The sequence below is a fragment of the Penicillium mononematosum genome (assembly GCF_028829835.1).
Source record: "Penicillium mononematosum strain IBT 11891 chromosome Unknown utg000002l:1.0-8112719.0:1.0-8118358.0, whole genome shotgun sequence".
Taxonomy (NCBI): Eukaryota; Fungi; Ascomycota; class Eurotiomycetes; order Eurotiales; family Aspergillaceae; genus Penicillium; species Penicillium mononematosum.
The window spans coordinates 7,024,369-7,047,151 of NW_026643272.1; the positions used below are offsets into that span (position 1 = coordinate 7,024,369).

The window sequence follows — 22,783 nt, forward strand, 5'->3', positions numbered from 1 at the left end:
CAATTCGCCAAATAACAAGGACAAAATGAGCAAATGAATGCAGAGCCGCATTTACTGGAGCACCCGCACCATGGAATCCAGGGAAGAATGCTGCACTAGTGTCTCTAGGCGCACAGCACCACCAACACCGTGAGCTTGCAACTCACAGAGCAGCAGAGCCATGTGTACCAGATCTCCTCCTGCCTCAAAGAAGTCTACCTTGTCATCATCAATCCGAGAATCAATGGGAAGGACGGTACGCCACGCCTGCTGCACCGCCGCCCGGACGTTGGAGTTCGTAGTCGGCAGAGGGCACTTCTCAAGCAATTCGTCAACTGGGCGCTCTTCTCTACTGTGTAGAGGGAGCAGAGCCGGCGACTCCCCCTTTTCGTAAACGGGCGTCTTTTCCACTGGCAGGGCTGCCCACAAACGCAGCAGACTGCCTAACTGCTCAATCAGCAACTCCGCCGCGAACGGCGTCATGACTGCCGATGAGGTGAGCAGATCTAGGTCAACGTAGCCATCGCCGGTGGGAGTCGACAACACTGAAACATCCGTGAGGTCGAGATCAGCGCCCATGAAACCAGGCTCATAGAGGGCGGTGGCATTGTCCTGGTCTAGCTGCAACGCACGGTCGGGCTCGATATTTTGATGCTGCACCACACTGCTGAAGTGAGACCAGCGCTGCCAGTCCGTGCAGTCACGTATTATTTGACGGAAGCCAAGGAACTCATGGGGTAAGTTTGCTACCTGTTGCTGCTGCTGTGCCAAAAGAAGTTCGAGCACTGTTTGACGTGCATCCAAGCGTGCGCGAACTGGCACTACATTCAAACAAGGACCCACGACAGTGTCAATGCTCGCCAATGTCGCGGCAGAGCGATTGGCAGTTGTGTGTCCGAAGACGACATCGGTAGAGTCAGTCAGGCGTGCTAGCAGCACCGCCCAAGCAGATTTGAGGACCGTGGCTGTCGTGATGCCATACTGGGGTAGCGAAATCACTGGAACGTGGTGGCGGGTAACATGCAACACGCGTTCCGTGGCGTCGTCGCGTAGGCTGGGCTTGTTGTGCACGACGAAGCGGGTCTCTGGTGAACCGGCTAAAAGTTTGCGCCAGTGTGAGCGTGCAGCAGTAAGATCTGCTGGAGTAGTGTCTTGGAGGAATCGCGCAAAGGAGGGAGTAGAAAGCTGACTCTGGCCTTGGTAGGCACGCTGAAGGGACTCCCAGAGGGTTGGCAAAGACACACCGTCATATTGCGCGTGTGACAGGCGTATCAGCAGACGGTGTGACTGACCGTTTGGATGCACGGCCAGTACAAACCGTACATAGGGCTCGGACAGCTGGAAATCGTTGGCGATGCCCTTATCGTACAAGTCTTGAGTGAAGGCGGCGAGGTCGGCGGTAGACTCAACGTCGAAGCAGGGCTGCAACTTGTGCAGAACCACCTGCCAGAAGTGGCCTGCGTGAGGTGCGAAGACCGTGCGGAGAATGTCAAAGTGCTGAACCAAGAAGTAACAGGCCTGACGGAGGCGTTCGATGTCAGGAGCACCGGGACCATCGAAGTAAAACCAGTTCAACATCCAGCGCGACTCGCTCAGATGGCCGACCAGTGCGACATCCTGGAAGTCCGTTGTATGCTGAATAGCAGCAATCGCGCTAGGAACAACACCTATCCGCGGTGCCAAAACCTCAGCCAGAGCGAGATCCAGCACGGGAGCTGTCGCAGTTGTCAACTTGGGCACCAGTGGTGGCGTCTCAGTCCCCGGGGTGGGTGGCATTTGGGTACTTAGATAGGCGGCTAGATCCGCCAGAATTGGGTGAGTGAAGAGATCGGCGACAGTCAAACTGAGTTGCGAATTGCGAGCGAGACTGGCCAATTTCATGGCAACAATGGAATCTCCACCGAGGCCAAAGAAGGTGTCATCGGCGCCAATAATGGAGGCGTCGAGAGCGAGAGCTTCGGCCCAGAGACTGGCCAACCAGCGCTCCATTAGAGTCTCGAGCGGGCGCTTGATTACACGATCCTGGAGGGAGTAGGCTTGCAGCTGGGCGTCCGACAAAGTGTTTACGGCGCGGCCCAGCAGCTTGCGGTCTGTTTTACCAGATGCATTTGTCGGAAGAAGTTGCAGAGGGATGAAAAGTGCCGGCAGCATGTAGGGCGGAAGCATCGCACGCAGCGCCGCTTGAAGGTTAACCAGTGTTTGTCGAAGCTCTGGCGTAAGGGCCCGCGCAATCGCTACGAGCTCCATGTCAGGCACGGGGCCAGACTCCTGGTAAATATAAGCCACCAATACCTTCTGGCCATTGCGACTGGCGAGGGTCACGCTGTCCACCATGGTGGAGTAGCCAGGCAGCAGAGTACGCATGTGGTGTTCGATCTCGCGCGGCTCGATGCGACGACCGTAGACCTTGACCTGGGTATCTGCGCGGCCGAGATATTCAATGCTACCGTCAGGGAAGTAGCGCGCGAGATCGCCAGTACGGTAGACAAGCGAGCATTCAGACCCAAGCTGCGTCTCAGTCATCCATGCAAGATCGCAACGGAAAGCGGCGTTACTGGCCTGCTCGTTTTTTAAGTATCCTCGGGACAGAATGGGACCCTCGATAAGCAGCTCGCCCACGCAGCCCAGCGGCGCTAAGCGATGCAGATTATCAGGCTCAGCGATCCACAGGCGACAACCGACAGGCAGACCGATGTTGGTACAGCGATCATCCGGCCGCTTGAAGGGACCGGCGGCACACCAGACTGAGGCTTCGCTGGGGCCATAGGCATTTATCAGGGTGGGCACGTGGCTAACCCAGGTGCGAAGATTGTCCTCTGTGGGACACTCACCGCTGAGAACGAGCGTCTTCAGCGATGGTACCATTGAAGGCTGGACAAGATTGGCGACAGTAGGTGTGAGACAGGCCCAATTGGCACCGAGGCGACTAACGGCACCTGCTATGTCGTTGAGTCGGTCCTGCTCTGAGATTATACAAACCGTCGCACCAAGAACCAACGGCGCGAAAATCTCGGCATAACTGATGTCGAAGGTGTATGCGGCATACTGCAGCACCCGCGAGTCGGGGGTGAGGTTTAGCGCTGAGCTGAAGGCGACGATGCTGGTATGGATAGCGCAGTGGTCAATCACCACCGATTTGGGTTTACCAGTACTGCCTGAGGTGAAAGTCAGGTAGGCTGGCGATGTGGCGTCAACGACCGGTAGCGGTCGGACACTTGTGGGACTGCTAGGCAGCTTGGACGCCATGGTGGAATCCACGACTAGCACATGGTCCACTGGCAGCATCGCCCCTATGTGCGCATGACGGGGTGCGGTAAGAATGTACTGCAATCCTGTGTCGATGGAAATTTCTGTGAGTCGCGCAGGCGGATGCTGGTGATCTAGATGAACGCAAATTCCGCCAGCCTTGAGCACGGCGAGGAGTGCCACAACAGCCCAGCAGGACTTGTCGAAAACCAAGCCAACTGGATCGCCAAGGGGCAGATTGAGATCGACGAGGACTTGAGCGAACTGCGATGAGAGGTGGTCGAGCTCACCGTAAGTGAGATGACCATCCCAAGCCTCAACGGCAGACCGATTCGGATAGGCGCGGGTTTGGGCACATATCTTATCATGCAGAGTGGAGGCAACCGGTTCCACGGGGGGTCCCATCCACCGGCGCAGCTGGGCCAAATCAGCCGGCCCTGTCAGGGTCAGATCAGAAAGAAGAGTTTTGCATGGCAGTTGACATAGCTGTTGAAGCAGATGCTCGAAGTGCTTCAGAAGCCAGCTCATCTGGGCTTGGGCAATGCGGGCGTCGTCATATTTCACTTCGACATTCAGATCGGCGTTCGTGCCCAGCTGGCATTCCACGATCAATGGATAAGTGTCAAAGTTTAAGTCAGCATCTGTGATAGCCTCAAGGCCGAGGTCCGCAGCGGGAGCGTCGAGGGGAGGCTGCACAAAGAAGAGATGACCGACGTCGATCGACTCTGAGGCAGGCAGCAGCCGACGGATATGCTGAAGCCCGACTTGCTCGAAGGGTGTCATGGCCTGGGCCTGATCGTGAATGCGACGCAGGAAGGAGTCGATGTTATCCTCTTTAATAAGTCGAACGCGCACTGGGACAGTTGCGATGGTCGGGCCCATCATGTCGGCCACGCCCCGGAGAGGCACCGTGCGGCCCGACAGCACATGGCCGAAAATGACATCTTCAGAGAGCGTGTAGCGCTCCAGCAGGAGGGCCCATGCGGCTTTGAGAATGGTAGGGGCGCTGAATGGGAAGGAAGAGGTAGAAGAGCGAAGTGGAAGGGAAATTGGGTAAGACTGCGAGCGATTGGGACGAGGAATTAGGGATGACGCCGTTGCAGCAAGGGGAGGAGGGGGGAATGGAGCGGGCAGATCACCATCCAGCTGCGTACGCCAGAAGCTATCGCGCGCGGCAGCATCAACGCTGCTGAGGTAGTGAATAAACTTGTTGTAAGGAACAACGGGCGGCAAGGCTGCTAGGCCATGGCGATAAATGGCCTCGGCTTCGTCAAACATGGCGGCTTCACTCCAGCCATCATAGACGGCATGATGAGCTGTGTGCACAAGAGAGGGTCGTGGATCCTGGGTGGTGCCGGGAAGGAGGGCAAAGCGCATTAGTGCCTGGCCGTGGTGCATGGGAGTCATTTTATCGGCGGCGAGATATGCCTCCACCGAGTCGCCCGACTGCCACGCTATGCCTTCATGCATTACTACCTGGAAGGATTGGGTGGCAATACTGGAGTAGATGATGCGCGTACGCATGATAGTCTGACGGCGGGCGAGAAGCTCCCATGCCTGTTGGTATTTGTCGACATCCAGATTGAGAGGTAACCGGTAGACAGCACGCGAGACGTATGCGGTTTCGTCACGCGCCGTAAGTGCCATCAACGCCTCCTGAGATGGAGTGCATGGATAGATGTCCTCAATTGCATCGTCCAGGACCGCACATTGAGCCATCGCCTGAGCCATCACGTCGGAGACGTAATCGGCGGACACGAGGCTGAAGGGCACTGGCGCCGTGTTTTCTAGCGCCTGCATATCAGAAGCGGAATCCATCGCTGCGGCCATAGCGCCTAGCGTCGGGAAGTCCATAATATCGGCAACACTGAGGGGCAGGCCTGCCTTGGTGGCCGCGGCCACGGCCTTCATGGCAGCAATGGAGTCTCCACCTAGGTGGAAGAAGTGGTCCTCCACACCAGTAGCACTGACGCCCAACACATGGGCCCAAATGCCCGCCAACGCCTTCTCCATGGTTGTGGTGGGCGCCGTCTTTGCCACCTGCGTGAGGGCATATGCGCCCAGCAGCTCGGGCGTGAGCCCGTTACCGACCATGCGCAGGCTCTTGCGTTCTAACTTGCGCGACGGTGACAGTGGCATGTGTGAGACGGGAATGAAAAGTTGTGGCACCATATGGCGAGGCAGGTCCACCAACAGCCGGGCTTGCAACGCAAGGAAGCGTTCCGGTCGTCCATCCTCCAGCGGTAGCAAGAGATTCTCAACATCTTCTGAGACGGCATCGGTTTCACAAATGAATGCGGTCAGGATCTTGAGCCCGCTCCGCGTGGTGGGACTTAGAACCTCAACGGCCACCTGTTGGGAATCGTTCGTGAATGCGCCGCGGATGCGATGCTCGATTTCGCCTAGCTCGATACGCTGACCATGTAATTTGACCTGCGTATCTTTGCGGCCGATAAACTTGATGGTACCATCGGGGTTGTATTTGACCAGGTCGCCAGTGCGGTAGATGCGTCCACACTGGTAGGATTCGGGCCACCAGGCTGGTGCGGAGATGAAAGCGGCTGCCGTTTTGGCCGGCTCGTTCAGATAGCCTCGGCAACGATGGGGCCCTCAATCAGAAGTTCGCCGGCGGCGCCGATGGATACCAGGCGATCCACGTTTTCCGGATCGACGATCCAGGTGGTGCAGCCCAGGCCGCGCCCAATGTTACTGGGGTCACGGAGCGTGGCAGTGTTCACGTTGCAAGTGGATGAGACACAGCATTCACTCGGCCCGTAAGTGTTGATGATTTGTACCGCACCAGCCCAGCGCTGGATGACCTCCTTCGTGAGAGATTCGCCGCTCAGAGCCAGCGTCTTTAGCGATGGAATGCTGCTAGGGAGCAGCAGGTTGGCAACGGTGGGAGTAAGTTCTGTCCAGGTTACCTGGTATCGGGCCATCGCATCGGCCAGAGCATTCATACGCTCTGTCTCACTGGGCACACAGACACAGGCTCCCAGCATCAGGGAGCCGATAATTTCCTCGAAGCAGACATCGAAGGTGTAGGCGGCAAACTGGAAGGTGCGTGTGCCCGGGCCGATGCCCATGGCAGCACAGTGAGCCCGTAAGCCGGTGACAAGGGAGCGGTGTTCCAGGATGCTACCCTTTGGCTTACCAGTACTACCTGAGGTATAGACCACGAAAACAGCGTTGTCTGGCCGGACGCGGAGTCCTGGAGGCGCCGATGGGGGTAGCATCTGTAGGTATGCACCGTCAACTGGGAGCACGCCCTTGGGAGGAAGCAGTGTCGAAAGCATGGTTGAGGATTCTGGATCACAAAGGACCAAACTGGCATTTAGGTCGTTTAGTAGCAGCTGGATACGACTGCTGGGATGCTCCGGGTTGAGCATGCAGCCCACTCCTCCGACCTTCATGACGGCAAACATGGCGACAATGGTCCATGAGCATTTGTTGAAGCAAAGAGGGATGTTCATCTCCGGCTCAACGCCGCGTGCGAGCAACTCATTTGCCAGCCGATCCACCAGAACATTCAGTTCGCGATAGGTGAGCTTGACATCGAACGAGGAGACGGCTGGCGCATCAGGTTGCAGACGTACCTGCTCCTCAAACTGCTCGTGAACGGACGAATCAATGAAAGGGGGTGATCAGCGTTCCAGGAAAGAATCTGGTCTAAATCCTCGTTGCTGATAGGACCTACCGGGTCCATAGAATCATCCACGGTGTCCTCGGTGGTGGTGTCCTGCACAGCTTGGAATCGCTGAATGGTGCGCGCATATTGCTTGAGTATCATGTCCATCTCGCTGACTGAGATGAGGCAACTATCGAACTGTGCCTTGATCTCCACGCAGCTTTCCATCAGGTTACATTCCACTGTCAGGGGGTACGGGTCGGCCTGTTGGCTCTCCAATGTGACAGGTGTCAGACCCAAGAAGTCGGACTCATCCATCGGCGCGCTTCCAGGCTGGATGAGGAGCAAATTCTGGAATTCGACGGCCTCACGAGCCTGCTCACCCATGCGTCGGATGTTCTGCAGCCCAGTATGCTCAAAGGGAATCATGTCGATGGACTGCATATGCACGGCCCGGAGGAAATGAGCCGGCGACTGGCCCTCGCGAACATGGACGTGGATGGGGACTGTGGCAATTGTCGGACCCAGCACCTGGTTGATTCCGGCCAAAGCGGCATTTCGACCAGACAGTGTCGCTCCGAAGCTCACATGCTCCGAGTCTGTCAGATGCGACAGCACAACCGCCCAGGCTGCACGCAGCACAGTCGGGAGCGTGATGTCAGACGGGTTGCGGGTCACAGGAACCGAGTGCGTCTGGACCTGATTTGGAGACACCAGGTAACTGCGTGTGGGCAGGAGTGGGAAGGTTGCAGCGGGGGTTGCACACTGCGCTGTCCAGAATTCAGTGGCCGAGGCCGGACTGATGCTTTGTATATAGTCAATGAACCGATTGTAGGGGACCTCAGGCAACGCAATCTCTTTGTTATATTCCGCAGAGACCTGCTTTGCCAAGATGGACATGGTCAGACCGTCGTAGACTGCGTGGTGCGCAGTCCAGACAAAGTATCGGAGGCCTGAACCCTCCAAGACCGTGAAGCGCGCCAGGGGCCGGCCGTAGGTCATGGACTCGGCCGCGTCTTGGGCCAGGAATGTTGTCAGATCAGTTTCCTTTCCCCACACAATGGGATTCTGCAGCAATATCTGGAAGGCACCGTCAGCAGTGGCAATGATCCGGGTGCGCAGAATGGTGCTGCGGGCGACGACTGCTGCCCAGGATGCCTGGAAACGCGACATGTCGACATTCTTTGGCAATTGGAAAACCTCCTGGATCACGTAGGCCGTGGGATCTTGGCTGGTCAAAACCATAAGTCCCTCCTGGAGCGGCGTACAGGGGTATATATCCTCGATTGCCGTGGGCTCGACCTGGCACTTCTGCGCGGCCTCGGAGATGAGAAGCGCAGAATCCAGTGCTGTAGGGAGCAGAGAGAACGGCTTCAACGGTCGATCCTCATGCGGAGCCAGAAGGCGCAATTCTTGAGCCATACCGGCCAGAGTGGGCTGCTGGAAGATTCCATTCATTGTCAGTGCCAGGCCTTGACTTCTGGCAGCGGCGATGATACGCATGGCTCCAATAGAATCTCCTCCCAACCGGAAGAAAGTGTCAGTAGGACGAAGAGCACTACGATCTGGCAGACCCAAGACCTCTGCCCAGAGATCGCGGAGGAGCAGCTCGTTGGCCGTGAAGTGGGCGGTCGTCTTTGCGGAAACAAGACGGTAGGACTCCAGCTCCGGCTGCGAGAGGCCAGCTACCAACCGATCCAAGGCCGCGCGGTGGACCTTGTGATCCGCCGTCAGAGCAAGGCCATTAAGTGGGAAGACAAAAGCGGGCGACACAGCCTCAGGCGCATGTTCCTTGAGCGATGATATCAATGACATGAACTGTTGCCGCTGCACGTCTGACATCACCAGCAGGGCAGGGTTCGCCTGAACTTTTTGGTTACACTCGACATGGAACATAGCTACTTCTTCAATGGATCCACGCCGGAGGATGGAAAGTACTGCGTGCTGTGTAATTGGGAGAGTTGATTGCACCTGCTGTTCGAGGAGGGCTAGACCCGACGAAATTTCGCTGGTGACCCCGAGATGCTGCACCAAGGACAGCTGGTGTTCTGATGTCCATCGGCCGAGGTCACCTGTACGGCATAAGGGAGTGCCAGGCAGCCACGGGGCATCCAGAAGTCGATCTTTGCGGCCCCGGAGATAGCCCCGGGGCACCACTGGACCGTCCACCAGAACCTCTCCAACACAATCCGCCGGCGCCAGCGCTGCATGATTGAATGGGCAGCGGATCCACATCCGCCCGAGATTCGACGCAGGAAGGAGCTGCAGAGCAACACTGCCAGCTGGAGAACCAGAGAGCGATAGCCAAATCGGCGATTGAATCAATTCGTGTGGATGAATTAACCTGATGTCGCACCATTTTGCGAGCAAAGCAAGAGAAATCTCTCCCTCAGCCACCAGCAGAGTCTGCAGAGATGGCACTTGAGCCGGATAGGTTAGGGCGGCCTCAGTGGGAGTTGTAATGGCCCAATTGGCCTGGGAGTTGCACATGGCCTCAGAAAAGCTGGCACCCTCAGCGGGAACGATGACTGTACTGCCGTTGATCAAGGAATACAGCGTCTCCACTATGTATAAAGGCGAGGTGGCAGCGCTGAACTGCAACACCCGGGCATCGGCGCCGAGCCCAGCCACTGGTCCCAGCAGTGAGGCGACAGTACTGACCGTGCGATGCGTCAGAAGTGCCCAGTCTGCGCCGTCCTGAATGGCTACCGCTACTGTATCAGGAGATAAGCAGTTCGGCGGCGCGAAGATCGGGGACGCATCGTCCCAAACGGCCATCGCACCCGCATCGATAATTACCGGAGTGAGAGATGGCTCATCGAAATCGGTAGCATGTTCCCTGCCACATAAGACTACACTGGCTTGCACAGCCGAAAATGTCTCCTGTCGACTGTCGGAGCTGGCCAGCGGGTCCAGGAAGAGCGAGGTCGCGCCCGCCTTGAGGACGGCCAGCATAGCCACTAGAGCCCAGGGCGAGCGCGAGAAGCTGAGAAGAACTGTGTCTCCCGGTTGCACGGCCAGACTCTGCAAGTCACTGGCCAGAGCACTTGTCATACGATCGAGTTCGTGATACGTGAGTTTGACCTGGCCATCTGTGGATTGCATCGCGACAGACATGGGATGCTGCTCTGTGTGTTTGGCGATGAGCTCTAACACTGTAGCTTCTACTGCCGTTGGTGTAGGCTCGGGGGACATCTCTGGCAAAGTGCTTATTCCTGGGTAGGCCATATTCAAGTTCGATAGAAGCTGGTCCGAGCTAGTGGTGATGGCGAGCAGCACGTTGGTGAAGTTCTGCAGCAGGCTGTCGGCCTGAGTTCCATTAAGCATGGATGTGCGGTAGCTGAGATGAATCTCCACGCCCAAGGCCAAGCCAGTGGTAATGTTGAGATCGACATCATACTGCAGAACAGCGGTTAGCACAATGTGGAAGGAGAGGGTGACCTCAAGACTGGATCAACTTACCTCTGTTGGATCAACTTGATCGACAATCTGGAACTCTACTTGTGGCGTTGGACCATCCACCGGCTCGCGCTGGAGTGAGAGAATGGTGTTGAACAAAGCTGCCTCACTTTTACCCAAGGCGTGCTGGATCGAGGCCAGAGAGGTCTGCTGATGGGGCAGACTGTCCATGTAATCGGACCGGACTGCCTGAAGCAGGTCGCGCACTGACACTGCATCGCCGACATGCAGTCGGCACACCAGGAGGTTGATAAATGGCCCGATGGCGTCATAGATGCCCTCCATTGGAATGTCGCGACCAGAGGCCATGTATCCGAAGCAGACATCTGACCTGCCTGTGTATGCACGCAGAACGAGGCCCCAAGCCGCCTGGAACAAATTGCTGAGTGTGAGGTCCTGGGACTCACAGAATCTTTGGAGTTGGCCATCTGCGTCGATGTGAATAGTCTGCGACTGGAAAGCCGCTGCGGGCAACTCAGTGGGCTGCAAGTCGGGGAAGTGGCAGGGCTCCAAATCAGCCAGTCGTGCGGTCCAGTACGCCAGGGCATCTTCTGGTGACCGCGAGGCAATGTAGGCCATGTAGTCGCTATAGAGCGGACCGGGAGTGGTAGGAAGGGTGTACTCGTAAGCCGAAATGAAATCACGGACGAGCAGTGCCATGGAGGTACCATCGATAAGCGCGTGGCTTACCTCCAGTTGGCAGTAAACTACCCCAGAGGCTTCACAGATGGTCAGTCGATGTGCGGGGACTGGCTGGTGGTAGTCTGGGGCGGCCTGTCGCCGAATGAATGAGACCACATCGCCATCAGTGCCTTGATAGACAAGTCGCTGAACCTGCGGTGTGTGGGAACGAAGTACCAGTTGGTCATAGCCCCCAGCACCGCTCAGCGACTCGACGAAGACGGTGCGAAGCAGGGAATGACGATCCACAGTGCGTTGCCAGGCCTGCAGCAGGCGTGGCACATCCACGGGGCTAATATCAGCACGCGGAACAATCTCAAAGAGCTGGCGCACCTCGTAAGTTCCAGGTTCGCGAGCCTGACTGATGAGAATGCCTTGCTGAATTGGCGAACAAGGATATATGTCTTCGATCGCAGACTGTGGGAGGCCAATGGCGGGAAGAGTCGTCGTGGTCAGCGTCGTCAGGTCTTGGTAATTGATTTGGAGGAGTGGGAAATCGCTGATGGAGTATTCGACATCACTAGCCGCGAGCTCGGTCAACGCAGAGGAAAGAATCGTCTTGTAGCTCTGCACCCATTGTCGGATTCGATCCTGATGGTGGATGATGCTGTTGAAGAAAAACGAGACGGTGAGACGTCCGCGGGAGACGGCAGCACCGATATCGAAGACAGCCAGCCGGCCCATCGTGTCCCCGATATTCTTGATGGAATCACCTGCTAGGAGCGGCTCTTCCTGTAATAGAGCCTCCTCGCGCTCGGTATGCTGTGACTGACCCAGGTAATTAAAGCATATCTCCATAATGCGATGATGTGCGAATTTCTCGCGGCTGTCAGCATTGAAATGGCGGCGAGTGTTGTATGCAAAGCCATTGTCCTTGAAAGCGCGACGCGCATCCTTAGTGCGCTTGACTGTATGCTTGATGCTCTCATGCTGGCGCACGCGACGATAGATGGGGTAGAAAGTAGTGAACCACCCGACTGTTTCGGAGAGATCAATTGAAGGCTCCCACGGTTCTCGACCGTGGCTTTCGCTGAATATAGCGGGCATTGTGCGGTCGGGGAACGACTCAACGAAAGATTGCTGCAGGGTAGCAATAAGCAAGTCGATCGGCTCAGTGCGGAGCGCCGTGTTGGCAGTGGTCAACAGGAGAGCAGTAGTTGCTGCATCGAGTGTGAACTGCAGCTCCTCACCACCCTCCCACGTCGGCAGCCGCTTCAAGCCCCAGTATTCCAAATTCGCCGAGGGGAGGGCAATTGGCAGGTCGGATGAGGTCGTCAGGCGTTCAGAATACTGACGCTGTTCCTGGACCCAGTTTTGATACGGCATTCTGGATGGGCTCTGAGAGCCGGGGGAGAGTAGCAGCAACTCCAATTGGCCTAGAATGATGTGCCATGATACTACATCGACGATCAGGTGGTGTGCGATGAAGGATATTAATTGTCCATGCTGGTCTGGCAGCATGAAATTGTCGACCACGAAGATGGGACCATGCTCGATATCGATACGGCGCTGAGAAGTCATAATAATCTCCATCATCGCCGCACGGTTGGCCACTTGGTGGCTGACCACCGGAGCTGAATCGTGGGCTGGGCTCTGCACCAGCTGAACCCATTGACCATCAGCCTGCTGGCTGAATCGGGCTCGCAGCATCGCATGGCTGGCCACCAGCTGCGTAATAGCCCGAGAGAGATCTGAGTGCGAAATAGAACGTGTCGCACGCATTAACACACTTTGGTTGTAGTGGTGATTCTGCTCTCCCTCACCTCGCGCCACCTCTTCGAAGTACAGCTGTTGGATTGGAGACAGTTCAAAGGACACATCATACTGCTCCTCGCGACGCACAGCACAGTGCGTGGCGGTGATGGCGCGGGCGGCAACGGCGGAGAGAGACTTCGCTTGTAAAATATCCTGAACGCTAAGCTCGATATCGTTTGCGCGGCAGCGTGAGACGACCTGCATGGCCGTGATCGAGTCTCCGCCCAGACTAAGGAAGGAACGATTCATACCTATGGATTCGACGGGCAAGTTGAGAACATGGCTCCAAACCTTCGCCATCTGCTTCTCCAGCTCCGTAGTTGGTAGATGCACAGTTGGCGCTGTAATGTTCACTACAGTGCGGTAGGTCCCATCGGACATGTTGGCCACCCAGCGCGAGATTGGCATCCGGTTGACCTTGCGAGATGCTGTCAATGGAATAGAGTCCAGGACAAGCCAGATAGTTGGGACCATGTAGGGTGGCAGCGCTGCGCCTAGCTCTTCCTGCACCTGTTCGATCTGCGGCTGTGCTTGGGACTGGAGAGCGTCAGGAATAAGCGCAACGCGATCTCCCTCAACCGCAACCGGTTGCAAATCTGTCAGCGCGATCACAGCCACTAGCCTGCCCTGACAGGGACCAGTTTTGGGCAACATGACCATGCCGGCTTCAACCTGAGAACGGGAGCGCAGGTGGAACTCAATCTCGCCCAGTTCAATGCGCTGGCCATGGTGTTTGACCTGACTGTCTTTCCGTCCAGCGATGTTGAGTGTGCCATCCGCGTTGTATCGCACCAAGTCGCCGGTGCAGTAGAACTTGTATTGTGGTTCTTCCTTACCGTGGAGCCAGGCCGGATTCTCAATGAACGCGGCCGTTGTCTTATCTGGCTCATTGAGATAGCCACGCGAGACATTGGGACCTTCAATGAGCAGCTCTCCCACACAACCAATGGGAGCCAATCGGTTATGGTCCTGGGTATCCACCACCCAGTACCGACAACCAACTCCACGGCCGATGTTTGCTGGCGACACGGTGGCGCTCGGGTTGGCATGCGAGGCCCAGATAGTGCATTCTGCTGGCCCATACGAGTCGATCAAATTAACCTGGCTCACCCATTGATCTACCAAGCTCTGCGAGACTGCTTCTCCTCCTAGAACGAGCGTTTGCAGGTCGGGCACGTCGTGGGGATCGAGCAAGGCCGCCACCGTGGGCGCCATGAATGTCCAGGTGATTCGCATGCGGTTGATGGTGGCCGCCAGATCGTTAATGCGGTCGTGCTCTGTTGGAATGCAGAGTGTGCTGCCTTTCATGAGCGTGATAAAGACCTCTCCCATGCTGACATCAAAACTGAACGAGGCAAACTGCAGCACACGTTGATCGGAGCCAGTGAAACCAAGGCCCTCACCATGCTGGATAGCCACAGTACATACACTATTGTGTTGCACTATGATGCCCTTGGGCTTTCCACTACTACCAGAGGTGAAAATGACGAAAATCGGATTTGTAGGCTGAATGGACGGTAGTGGCAGAAACGTTTCTGTGAGCTCTGACAGGCCAGTGATCAGGGCTTCACTGATACCGACCACTGTGGTGTCCACTGAAGCAAAAAGTCCAGCGAGCTCCGGCGAGGCCAACACCACCGATGAGGCTGTGTCCGCAATCACTCCGTCCAAACGTGAGATGGGATGATCCGGATTCAACATCACGCAGCCTCCGCCGCATTTCACCACCGCCAGCATGGTGACAATTGTCCACCGGGACTTTTCGAAGCACAGTGGTACAAGTGACTCTGGCTGAATTGAGTAGTTGGCCGAAAGCCAGTGGGCCAGTTGCGATGATTTTTGTTCGAGCTCGCCGTAGGTGAGCGATCCATCCCATGCTTCGATGGCAGTATGATCCGGCCGAAGCTGGGCCTGCTTCGCGATCTCATCATGCACACACTTGTTTTCAGATTTGGCGGGGATCGCATTCCATTCCCATATTTGTTGTTCATCTTCGCGACTGAATACGTCAATATCCCGGAGAAGACGACCGGGTTCCAGCTGTGTGAGTTGGCCGAGGACGTGTTCGAAATGACCAAGCAGGCGCTGTGTCTGATCTGTACACAGGACAGCATCATCGAAGCGAGCTTCGAGATGCACCTGTTTGTCTGCCAGATTGCACTCAACCACCAATGCATACGGATCAAAGCGGGTCATGTCAGTGGGAACTTTGACCAACTCGGTGAGCCCCTTCACCTCGTCCGTCTGAGGCTGCACGACAAACAAATTGGTAAATTCGGTGGCCGTGGCCGCGGCCGGACTGATTCGACGTATCATTTGCAGTCCTGCATGCTGGTGACGCATCATTTCGACATTCTGGTCCTTCTGCTGCTGCAAGAATGTCTGGACCGGCATCTCGCCATCCAGATGGACATTGATGGGCAATGTCGTAATAGTTGGACCCACCACGTGCTCAATGCCTGGAACTGGCACATCTCTACCAGACAGAGTCAAACCATACAATACATCTTCCGCGTCCAAATAACGCGCGAGCACAATAGACCACGCCGCCCGCAGCAGGATGGCGAGGGTTAAATTTGATCCTTGCGGAACAGCAGCCGAGATTGTGCGGTAGCAGGTTACCTTGGCAGCCGGCTGATAAGCTGCTGAGGGCAAGCGAGGGAAAGTAGCCGGAGGCTCTTGAGGCACAAGTGATGCCCAGAAATTGCGGGAAGCATTCTGGTCGGAGTTCTGGATGAATTGGACGAATTGGGCATAAGATGGAGTTGTGGTGGGTGACAAATCTTGTGTGTAAAGCTGTGCCAGCTGATCTAACAGCAGTTCAACGGTCCAGCCGTCAAACAAGGCATGATGTGAAGTCCAGATAAAAACAGTCGACTCCCCCTCCGAAATTAGAGCGTAATGACTCAGTGGCGCACCTGCAACCACCGACAGCGCCTGAATACGCGTCAGATAATCGCTGCTGGATGGCGCTTGCTCCCACTGTAGGCAGGAGGCGGACGGGCTCAAGACCACCTGATGCGAGGTCGCATCGATGGTGACCAACCGTGTGCGCAGAATGGGATGGGTATTGACGAGCACCTGCCAGGCCTTCTGGAAGCGTGCCACATCGAAACCGGCGGGCAAGCGGAAGGCTGTGGGGGCAACATATGCACCATTGTGGGTTGTCGACATGAGAAACACACCTTCCTGAAGAGGAGTAGCAGGATAGACGTCTTCGATTGCGTCGCTCGAAACCGAGCACTGTCTGGCTGCATCGGCCAGCAAGCCTTCCCGCTGGATAGGATCAATCGGCAGCAAAGAGAAGGGAGCGTAAATGGCTGGCTCCGCAGCTTTAGGAAGTCCGACACATTCAGCCATGTCTAATAGTTCGGGATGCCCGAAAATGTCGGCCACGCTGAGCACGAATCCGGCGTGCCTTGCGGCTGCCACCAGCTTCATAGCGCCAATGGAGTCTCCGCCCAAGCGGAAGAAACTATCGTGGCGACCCACGGACTCGGGGGCTTTGCGCAAAACCTTGGCCCAAAGGTCTCGCAAGCACTGCTCTTGCGGAGTCTGCGGTGCAGCTTTAGCACCTTGCGCTAGCGCATACATCTCCAACTGCTCGGCGGAGAGACATTGGACGGCGCGGCGCAAGGCAATGCGGTCGACCTTTCCTGAGATGGTCATGGGGATGTGGGAGATGGGAATGAACAGGCTGGGCACCATGTAGCTTGGAAGTGTCTCAGCCAGGTTCTTTTCTAAGGTACGCAGCTGTTCGGTGACGTCGGAAGCCAAAGGCACGAAGAGCGGTCCTTTGTCCATGGACGGGGCATCGAGATAGAGGAATGCCACAAGCGTCTGTGGTGGCAGCACGACGGAGTCAACAGTGATGTGTAGTGCTCCCGGCATGCTCGCGAGGATGGCGTGTTCAATCTCGCCTAGCTCAACCCGCTGCCCGCGGATTTTGATTTGAGTGTCCTTGCGACCGATAAATCGCAGCTGTCCGTCAGGGTAGTATCGTACCAGATCACTGGTTTTGTAGAAACGCCGTGGCTCCCCTGTTGCTTTCTTGGGCAGCCACATAGGGTCTTCCAAGTAGGCCGCTTCCGTCTTGGCGGGCTCGTTGAGGTAGCCCCGTGTCACTAGGGGCCCTTCTATAATGAGCTCTCCAGTGCAACCCACAGGCATGAGTTTATTGGAGTTTTCTGAGTGCGTCACCCACAGCCGCGTACCGACGGCGTGGCCCAGATTTGCGGGATCACTGGCCGCGGTGAGCGGGTCGGTTCCCATACTGTAGATGGTGCACTCCGTTGGACCATAGACAATGCGAATGTCGATAGTCTCTGTCCAGCGGGAAATGTCCTCTCGTGAGATGGCCTCCCCTCCCAGGATGACCTTTCGCAGGGTAGGCACCGTCTCGGGAGACAGCAGACTCAGCACGCGGGGAGTCAGGAATGCCCAGTTGACGCGTAGTCGATTGATGGCACCAGCGAGATCATCGACTCTGTCCTTCTCGTGGGGAATGCAGACCGTTCCACCACCTACGAGCGTGGTGAATGTGTCTGATACGCTGGCGTCGAAAGCGTAGGCCGAAAATTGAAGAACGCGGGCAGACGGGTCGCATCCCCATTCAGTCCCGTGGGCGAGAATACTAGTGATCAGAGAGCGGTGCTCGAGTACAATGCCCTTAGGCTTGCCAGTACTGCCGGATGTGAAAGACACGAATGCCGGGTGGCAGGGCTGTGCCTGGGGCAACTGCGCATTCGGTTGCGGATCCGGCAGCTGCGCTAAGAAGGCTTCATCGATGATCACGATGTGATCAATGAGGCCCTCTACGACAGGTACGTGTTGCGCTGCCACGACCGCGATGTGTGATGCGCAATTCTCAACGATATCCTGGATTCGGGTTCGGGGATGGGCTGCACTCAATCCCACGCCAGCACTGCCGGACTTCATGATGGCCAACATGGTGACTGTAGCCAATTTAGACTTCGCGAAGCAGTGAGGAATGAGTACCTCAGGACCCGCCCCGAGGTGAGCCAGGTGGTACGCCAGCTTCTCCGACAGATGGTTTAGCTCGGTGTAGGTGTATTCTCCGTCCCAAGCACAGACCGCCTGTGCGTCTGGCCGCTGCAATACCTGGGCGTAGAAGTACTCATGCACAACGCCGAGTGCAGCGACGGGTTCCTTGTGGTTCCAACCGAAAATCTGGTAGCGGTCTTGCTCGGTAAAAAGGTCGATTGTGGTGGGAGAAGACTGAGCGTGCATGAGGATGCTCGAAATGGCACCCGCGAAAGTGTTGGCCAGATTGGTCGCATCGCCATCCGATAGCAGCGAAGACCAGTAACCAATATCTATCTTGACGGTTTCTTTGCCAACATGAATGGCGACGGCGAGATCAAACTAGTATCTGTTAGCAGAGAAGTCGTGAACCACCATACAACCAACGCGAATGAACACTGACATCTGTTGGATCATCTTCTTCAAGGGGCCGGAACGAGAGTGACTCTCCATACGGCTGGTCAGATACATCTCTTTGTACTGATACAATGCTGTTGAATAGAGGCATGCCCGAAAGGTCCAAATTGTGCTGGATCTGGGCCAGTGACGTGTGTTGATGAGGCAGAGCATCGAAATACTCATTCTGCATCGAAGCAACAGTGTCGAGGACAGTGTCTTGCTGAGCTAGCCGTACGCGACACACCAGCATGTTGATAAAAGCTCCCACCGCGCGCTCAATGCCCACAACTGGAACATCTCTGCCTGCGGCAATGTAACCAAAGCAGACATCTTCGGCTCCCGTGTAGGTATGCAAAACCAATGCCCAGGCTGTCTGCAGCACGTTTGCTAAAGTGAGTCCGTGGTTCTCGGAGAATCGAGACAGTGCAGAAGCATCTGTGAATGGCACCGGCACGGAACGGATCTGCTTGGGGCTGCCCTCTGCTGGATACAAGGGCACAATGGTCGGCTGCACACCGTCCAAATAGTTTGTCCAGTATTTGAGTGATTTGCTGGCGGTCTCCGGCGTATGAATAAAATTGATGTAGTCGCTGAATAGTGCGGGCGGCGCCGAGAAGGAGTGGTCATCGAAGGCCTGCGAAAGTTCGTGGAGGATAACCTCAGTAGAGCCTCCGTCAACCAAGGCGTGGTTGATCTCGACTTTAACAAAGACATTATCACCAGCCGCACGGCAAATGGTGAAACGATGCTGAGGCTGCGCAGGCTGGTATGTTGGTAAAGGCAGGGCTTGAAGAAACTTGATAACGACGTGCTCATCGTGCTCATCCAAAAGTTCGTGAATCTGGATGCAGGCCGGAGCTTGCTTAAGCACAATCTGTTGGAAACGACCAGCTGTGTCGACGAAGATCGTTCGAAGCATCTGGTGCCGATCTACCACTGCCTGCCAGGCCTTTTGCAGACGATCGACAGTGGTGAATGCATCCCGGGTGGACTCTACTCGCAGCACCCGACGGACTTCGTAGGTGCCAGGGAACTTGACTTGACTAAGTAGAATGCCGTCCTGCATGGGCGAGCAACCGTAAATATCCTCTACCTGGTTGCGACTGGCCAAGCCTGCCGCTTCTAGAAGAGTATTGTCCACGGTCGCGGCCCGCTGGGCCGGGTCAGAATTCGTCTTGCTCTCGGAATTCTCTTTTCCCTCTTGAGATGAGTCTGCAGGCGCCTGAGTTGCCCGTGCGGCCAATTCAATGATGTTAGCAGCGCGCAAGACATCTGGGACCGAAACGACCAGCTGCTGCTTACGGCAACGGGCCACGATCTTCAAGGCAGTCAGGGAGTCACCGCCAAGGGCGATGAAAGATCGGTTAGTCTTGAGCTCTGCGGCAGGGATGCCCATTTCTTCCGCCCATATCTGCTGCATTTGCAATTCCACATCGGTCGAAAGACAAGTCTCAGGCGCATCATCACTCACACCGGCAATCTCGCGGTAGATCTCGTCGGACATCTCATGCAGCCATTGGGTCATTGAAACGACGTGGACTTTGCCTGATGTTGTGAAGGGCAGTGCGGCCAACACCACCCAGAAGGTTGGTACCATGTATGCTGGGAGATGTGCGGCCAGTTGCGCGGTTATTTCTGGCAATAAGAGACGAGCAAGCTGCGACTCCTCCATGGGTAAGCTATGGACACTGGTGTCACGCGGACCATCATAGGGGAAATCATGCAGCGATAGGACGCCAACCAGTCGACCTTGACAGGGACCCTCTTTAGGCAGCAAAACCAGGGAATGTCGGACGTGCGGGTTTTCCGACAGTCGCTGTTCGATCTCGCCGAGCTCCAGGCGTTGTCCGTTGAGCTTTACTTGGCGATCTTTGCGGCCGATGAAGTTGATAGTACCATCACTGTTCTGGCGAACCAGGTCTCCTGTCTTATACAGCCGGAAAGCCGGCGGCGACCGGGGCAGGAGGGCAGAAAAGGCAGGAACCTCGTCTAAAAAGACTGCAGCTGTTTTGACAGGCTCATGAAGATAGCCCCGCGCGACAATGGGGCCCTGAATTACGAGTTCACCAACGGCACCGATGGGAACAAGTCGGTCATGATCGTCGGGATGCACCACCCAGCACAAAGCGCCGTATCCAACGCCAATGTTAGCTGGATCAGACGTGAGTGACAATGGCTCGTTGATGGTCGCTGCGACGGAGCATTCACTGGGACCATAACCTAAGGAAGTTGTTAGTGAAGAGTTCAATTGAGCCCAAAGGAAGAAAAATCACCGTTGATCAGATGCAACTTGTCGGCCCATGTTGTCACATCTATGCGCCCCAGACCTTCTCCACCAAGGGCGAGCGTCTTCAGGGTAGGCACCGAGGCCGGGTCAATCATACGCACCAAAGAGGGCGTCATGAATGTCCAGGAGATCTGGAGGCAATTGACAATGTGGGCGATCCCAAGTGCCGCCTGTTCATCGTCGCAGAAACAAATACAGGCGCCGGTAGTCAGCGTGGTAAAGATTTCCAGCATGCTGACGTCGAATGTGTAGGGCGTCATTTGCAGCACCCGGCTGGAGGGGAGGATTTGGCCGGCCTGTACGTGTTGTGCGGCGGCTGTTAGGAAGGACTCGTGCTCGACTACACATCCCTTGGGAGTACCGGTACTGCCTGAGGTAAAGATGATATAAAGGGCATTCTGCGGGGTAACGGTGACAATGGGGGCCTCCGTCGCCGTCGGTAGCTGTTCGAGGGCATCTTCGGAGACGGTCACAACAGGGAATTCGCTGTCCCAGAGACCAGCATGCTGGACTGAGGTCAGCACTAACGGGGCTTGCAGCTGAGCGAGCAGTCCTCGTAAGCGCGTTTGTGGCTGTTTGGCATCCAGGTTGACGATGACGCCACCGGCCTTGACTACGGCAATCATGGTAACAATCGCCCACTTCGACTTCTCGAAGAATAATGGCACTGATATTTCTGGGCCGACTCCAAGTTGAACCAAGTGCTGCGCCAGGCGATTGGAATACGTTTGCAACTCGCCGTAGGTCATACGACCATCGGCTCCTTCGATAGCCATGGCGTCAGGTCGCGCCTGGGCTGTCTCATCCACGAGGTTGTGAAGACAGCGTGAGACCACAGCGGGTGCCGTTTGATTCCACTGGGAGATCTGCTGCAGCCCTTGTGGACTCATCATACTGACCTTGGCGATTGAGAGATCAGGTTGCCGAATAATTTCTCCGAGCACATGGCTCAGGGTCGTCGCGCAGTGATGGGCCTGTGCCGCGGGAAGCAAGTGGGTGGGAAATTGTAAAAAAATCCCTAAGTGATCGGGGGTTACCGTCGCCTGGACGGCAATGTAATCTCCAGTCTGTTTGAATAATTTAAAATCTTGTTTCACTGCAATTCTATCCGCTGACGCCGACTGGATTACCAAATTCCGACTTCAGATTGCACGCACCTCTTCCCACTCTGGGGCATTGCTGTCCGATAACAGCACTACGCTGTTGAATGCCGGATGGCCTTCCACAGCCGTCCGCTTCTGCAATTCGGACAAGCTTGTCGCCGACGGCACTGCCATGCTCGTGTGCACCTGCTGTTCAGCCTCCGCCAAGGTCTGCTGTACTGTTCGTCCGCCGTCAATCACGGTCTCAGACAAGCCGACGTAGGGCACCCCGGCCACGTATCGAACAAACAGGACATTGACCGCCTCGGTGTCGGCGTACGCCGCGAGCACCAAAGACCAAGCAACGTTCAACACACTCATGAGCGTCAATCCGCGGGGCGTGCAGAAGCCTGCCAGGGCTGCGGACGAGATGTCCGACCGCAACTCCAGGGCAATTCGTGTCTGGCCAACTCTGCCACCCACTGGTGGCACGGCCAGTTGTTCATCATCTAGAATAATTCCGTCAGTCAAAAGGGGAAACAGGGATGTACCAGCTTTGAGCTCGAATGGCAGCTCAACATGGTCAAGTTCCATGGAAGGTTGTTCGCCGTAGTCGCCCATGGTGGATTAGAAGTGCTTTTGTGTATGTGATAGTGATTAATACGACTCGTATAGGAGCCGTGGAGTGTGCGATGAATGAATGTTAAAGGTGTTGGATGGGATAGGTAGTCCAACAACGAAGCTTCACTGAGAGCGCGAGAGTGTAGGGCAGAATGACGGACGAGACTTGCGCAGTCAGAAAGTCTGGGAGATGCTAGCTCTTGAACAGATTACTACTTCGCGATATGCCCACGACTTTTGGCATTCGCGATCGCATACTTTCTTGTGTGGGGGCTATCAACCCGGCGATCACTAGAGGAGGCTTGCCTGAATCGGACAATGCCTTTCGCTCATCCGGAGTCTCGCTTGGCATCAGTAATACACTAGTCATACAATCTGTAGCCGCTTAGGGCTAGACCAAGGGGCCACATGGCCACCACGTTTCTGGCTCTCGGCGCTGCAAGGGGCGGAAAAGCTGTATGGTGAGGTACAAGGTCACAGATACGGTTAGGTCGACGCTAATTTTCGACTAAATTCTGACGTCTCACCTAGCGGCTGATCGTGCAGTAGTTGGGTGGAGCACGACCGTGCTTAGCTCACCGTGCAGCATGCACGGGCATGGGT

At 56.0% G+C, this 22,783-nt stretch overlaps 1 protein-coding gene across 1 annotated transcript; it reads right to left on the reverse strand.

Annotated features, from left to right (window-relative positions):
- Window positions 1-51: 51 nt before the first annotated feature.
- On the reverse strand, window positions 52-22,180 carry N7519_004460 (uncharacterized protein; the record flags this gene model as incomplete). The annotated part of the gene is made up of 7 exons (XM_057291236.1): window positions 52-5,802; window positions 5,871-6,833; window positions 6,923-10,252; window positions 10,316-18,133; window positions 18,195-20,410; window positions 20,464-21,544; window positions 21,635-22,180. 7 exons carry the CDS (start codon window positions 22,178-22,180, stop codon window positions 52-54), a joined length of 21,705 nt encoding a protein of 7,234 aa, XP_057152438.1.
- Between the last annotated feature and the right edge of the window lie 603 nt (window positions 22,181-22,783).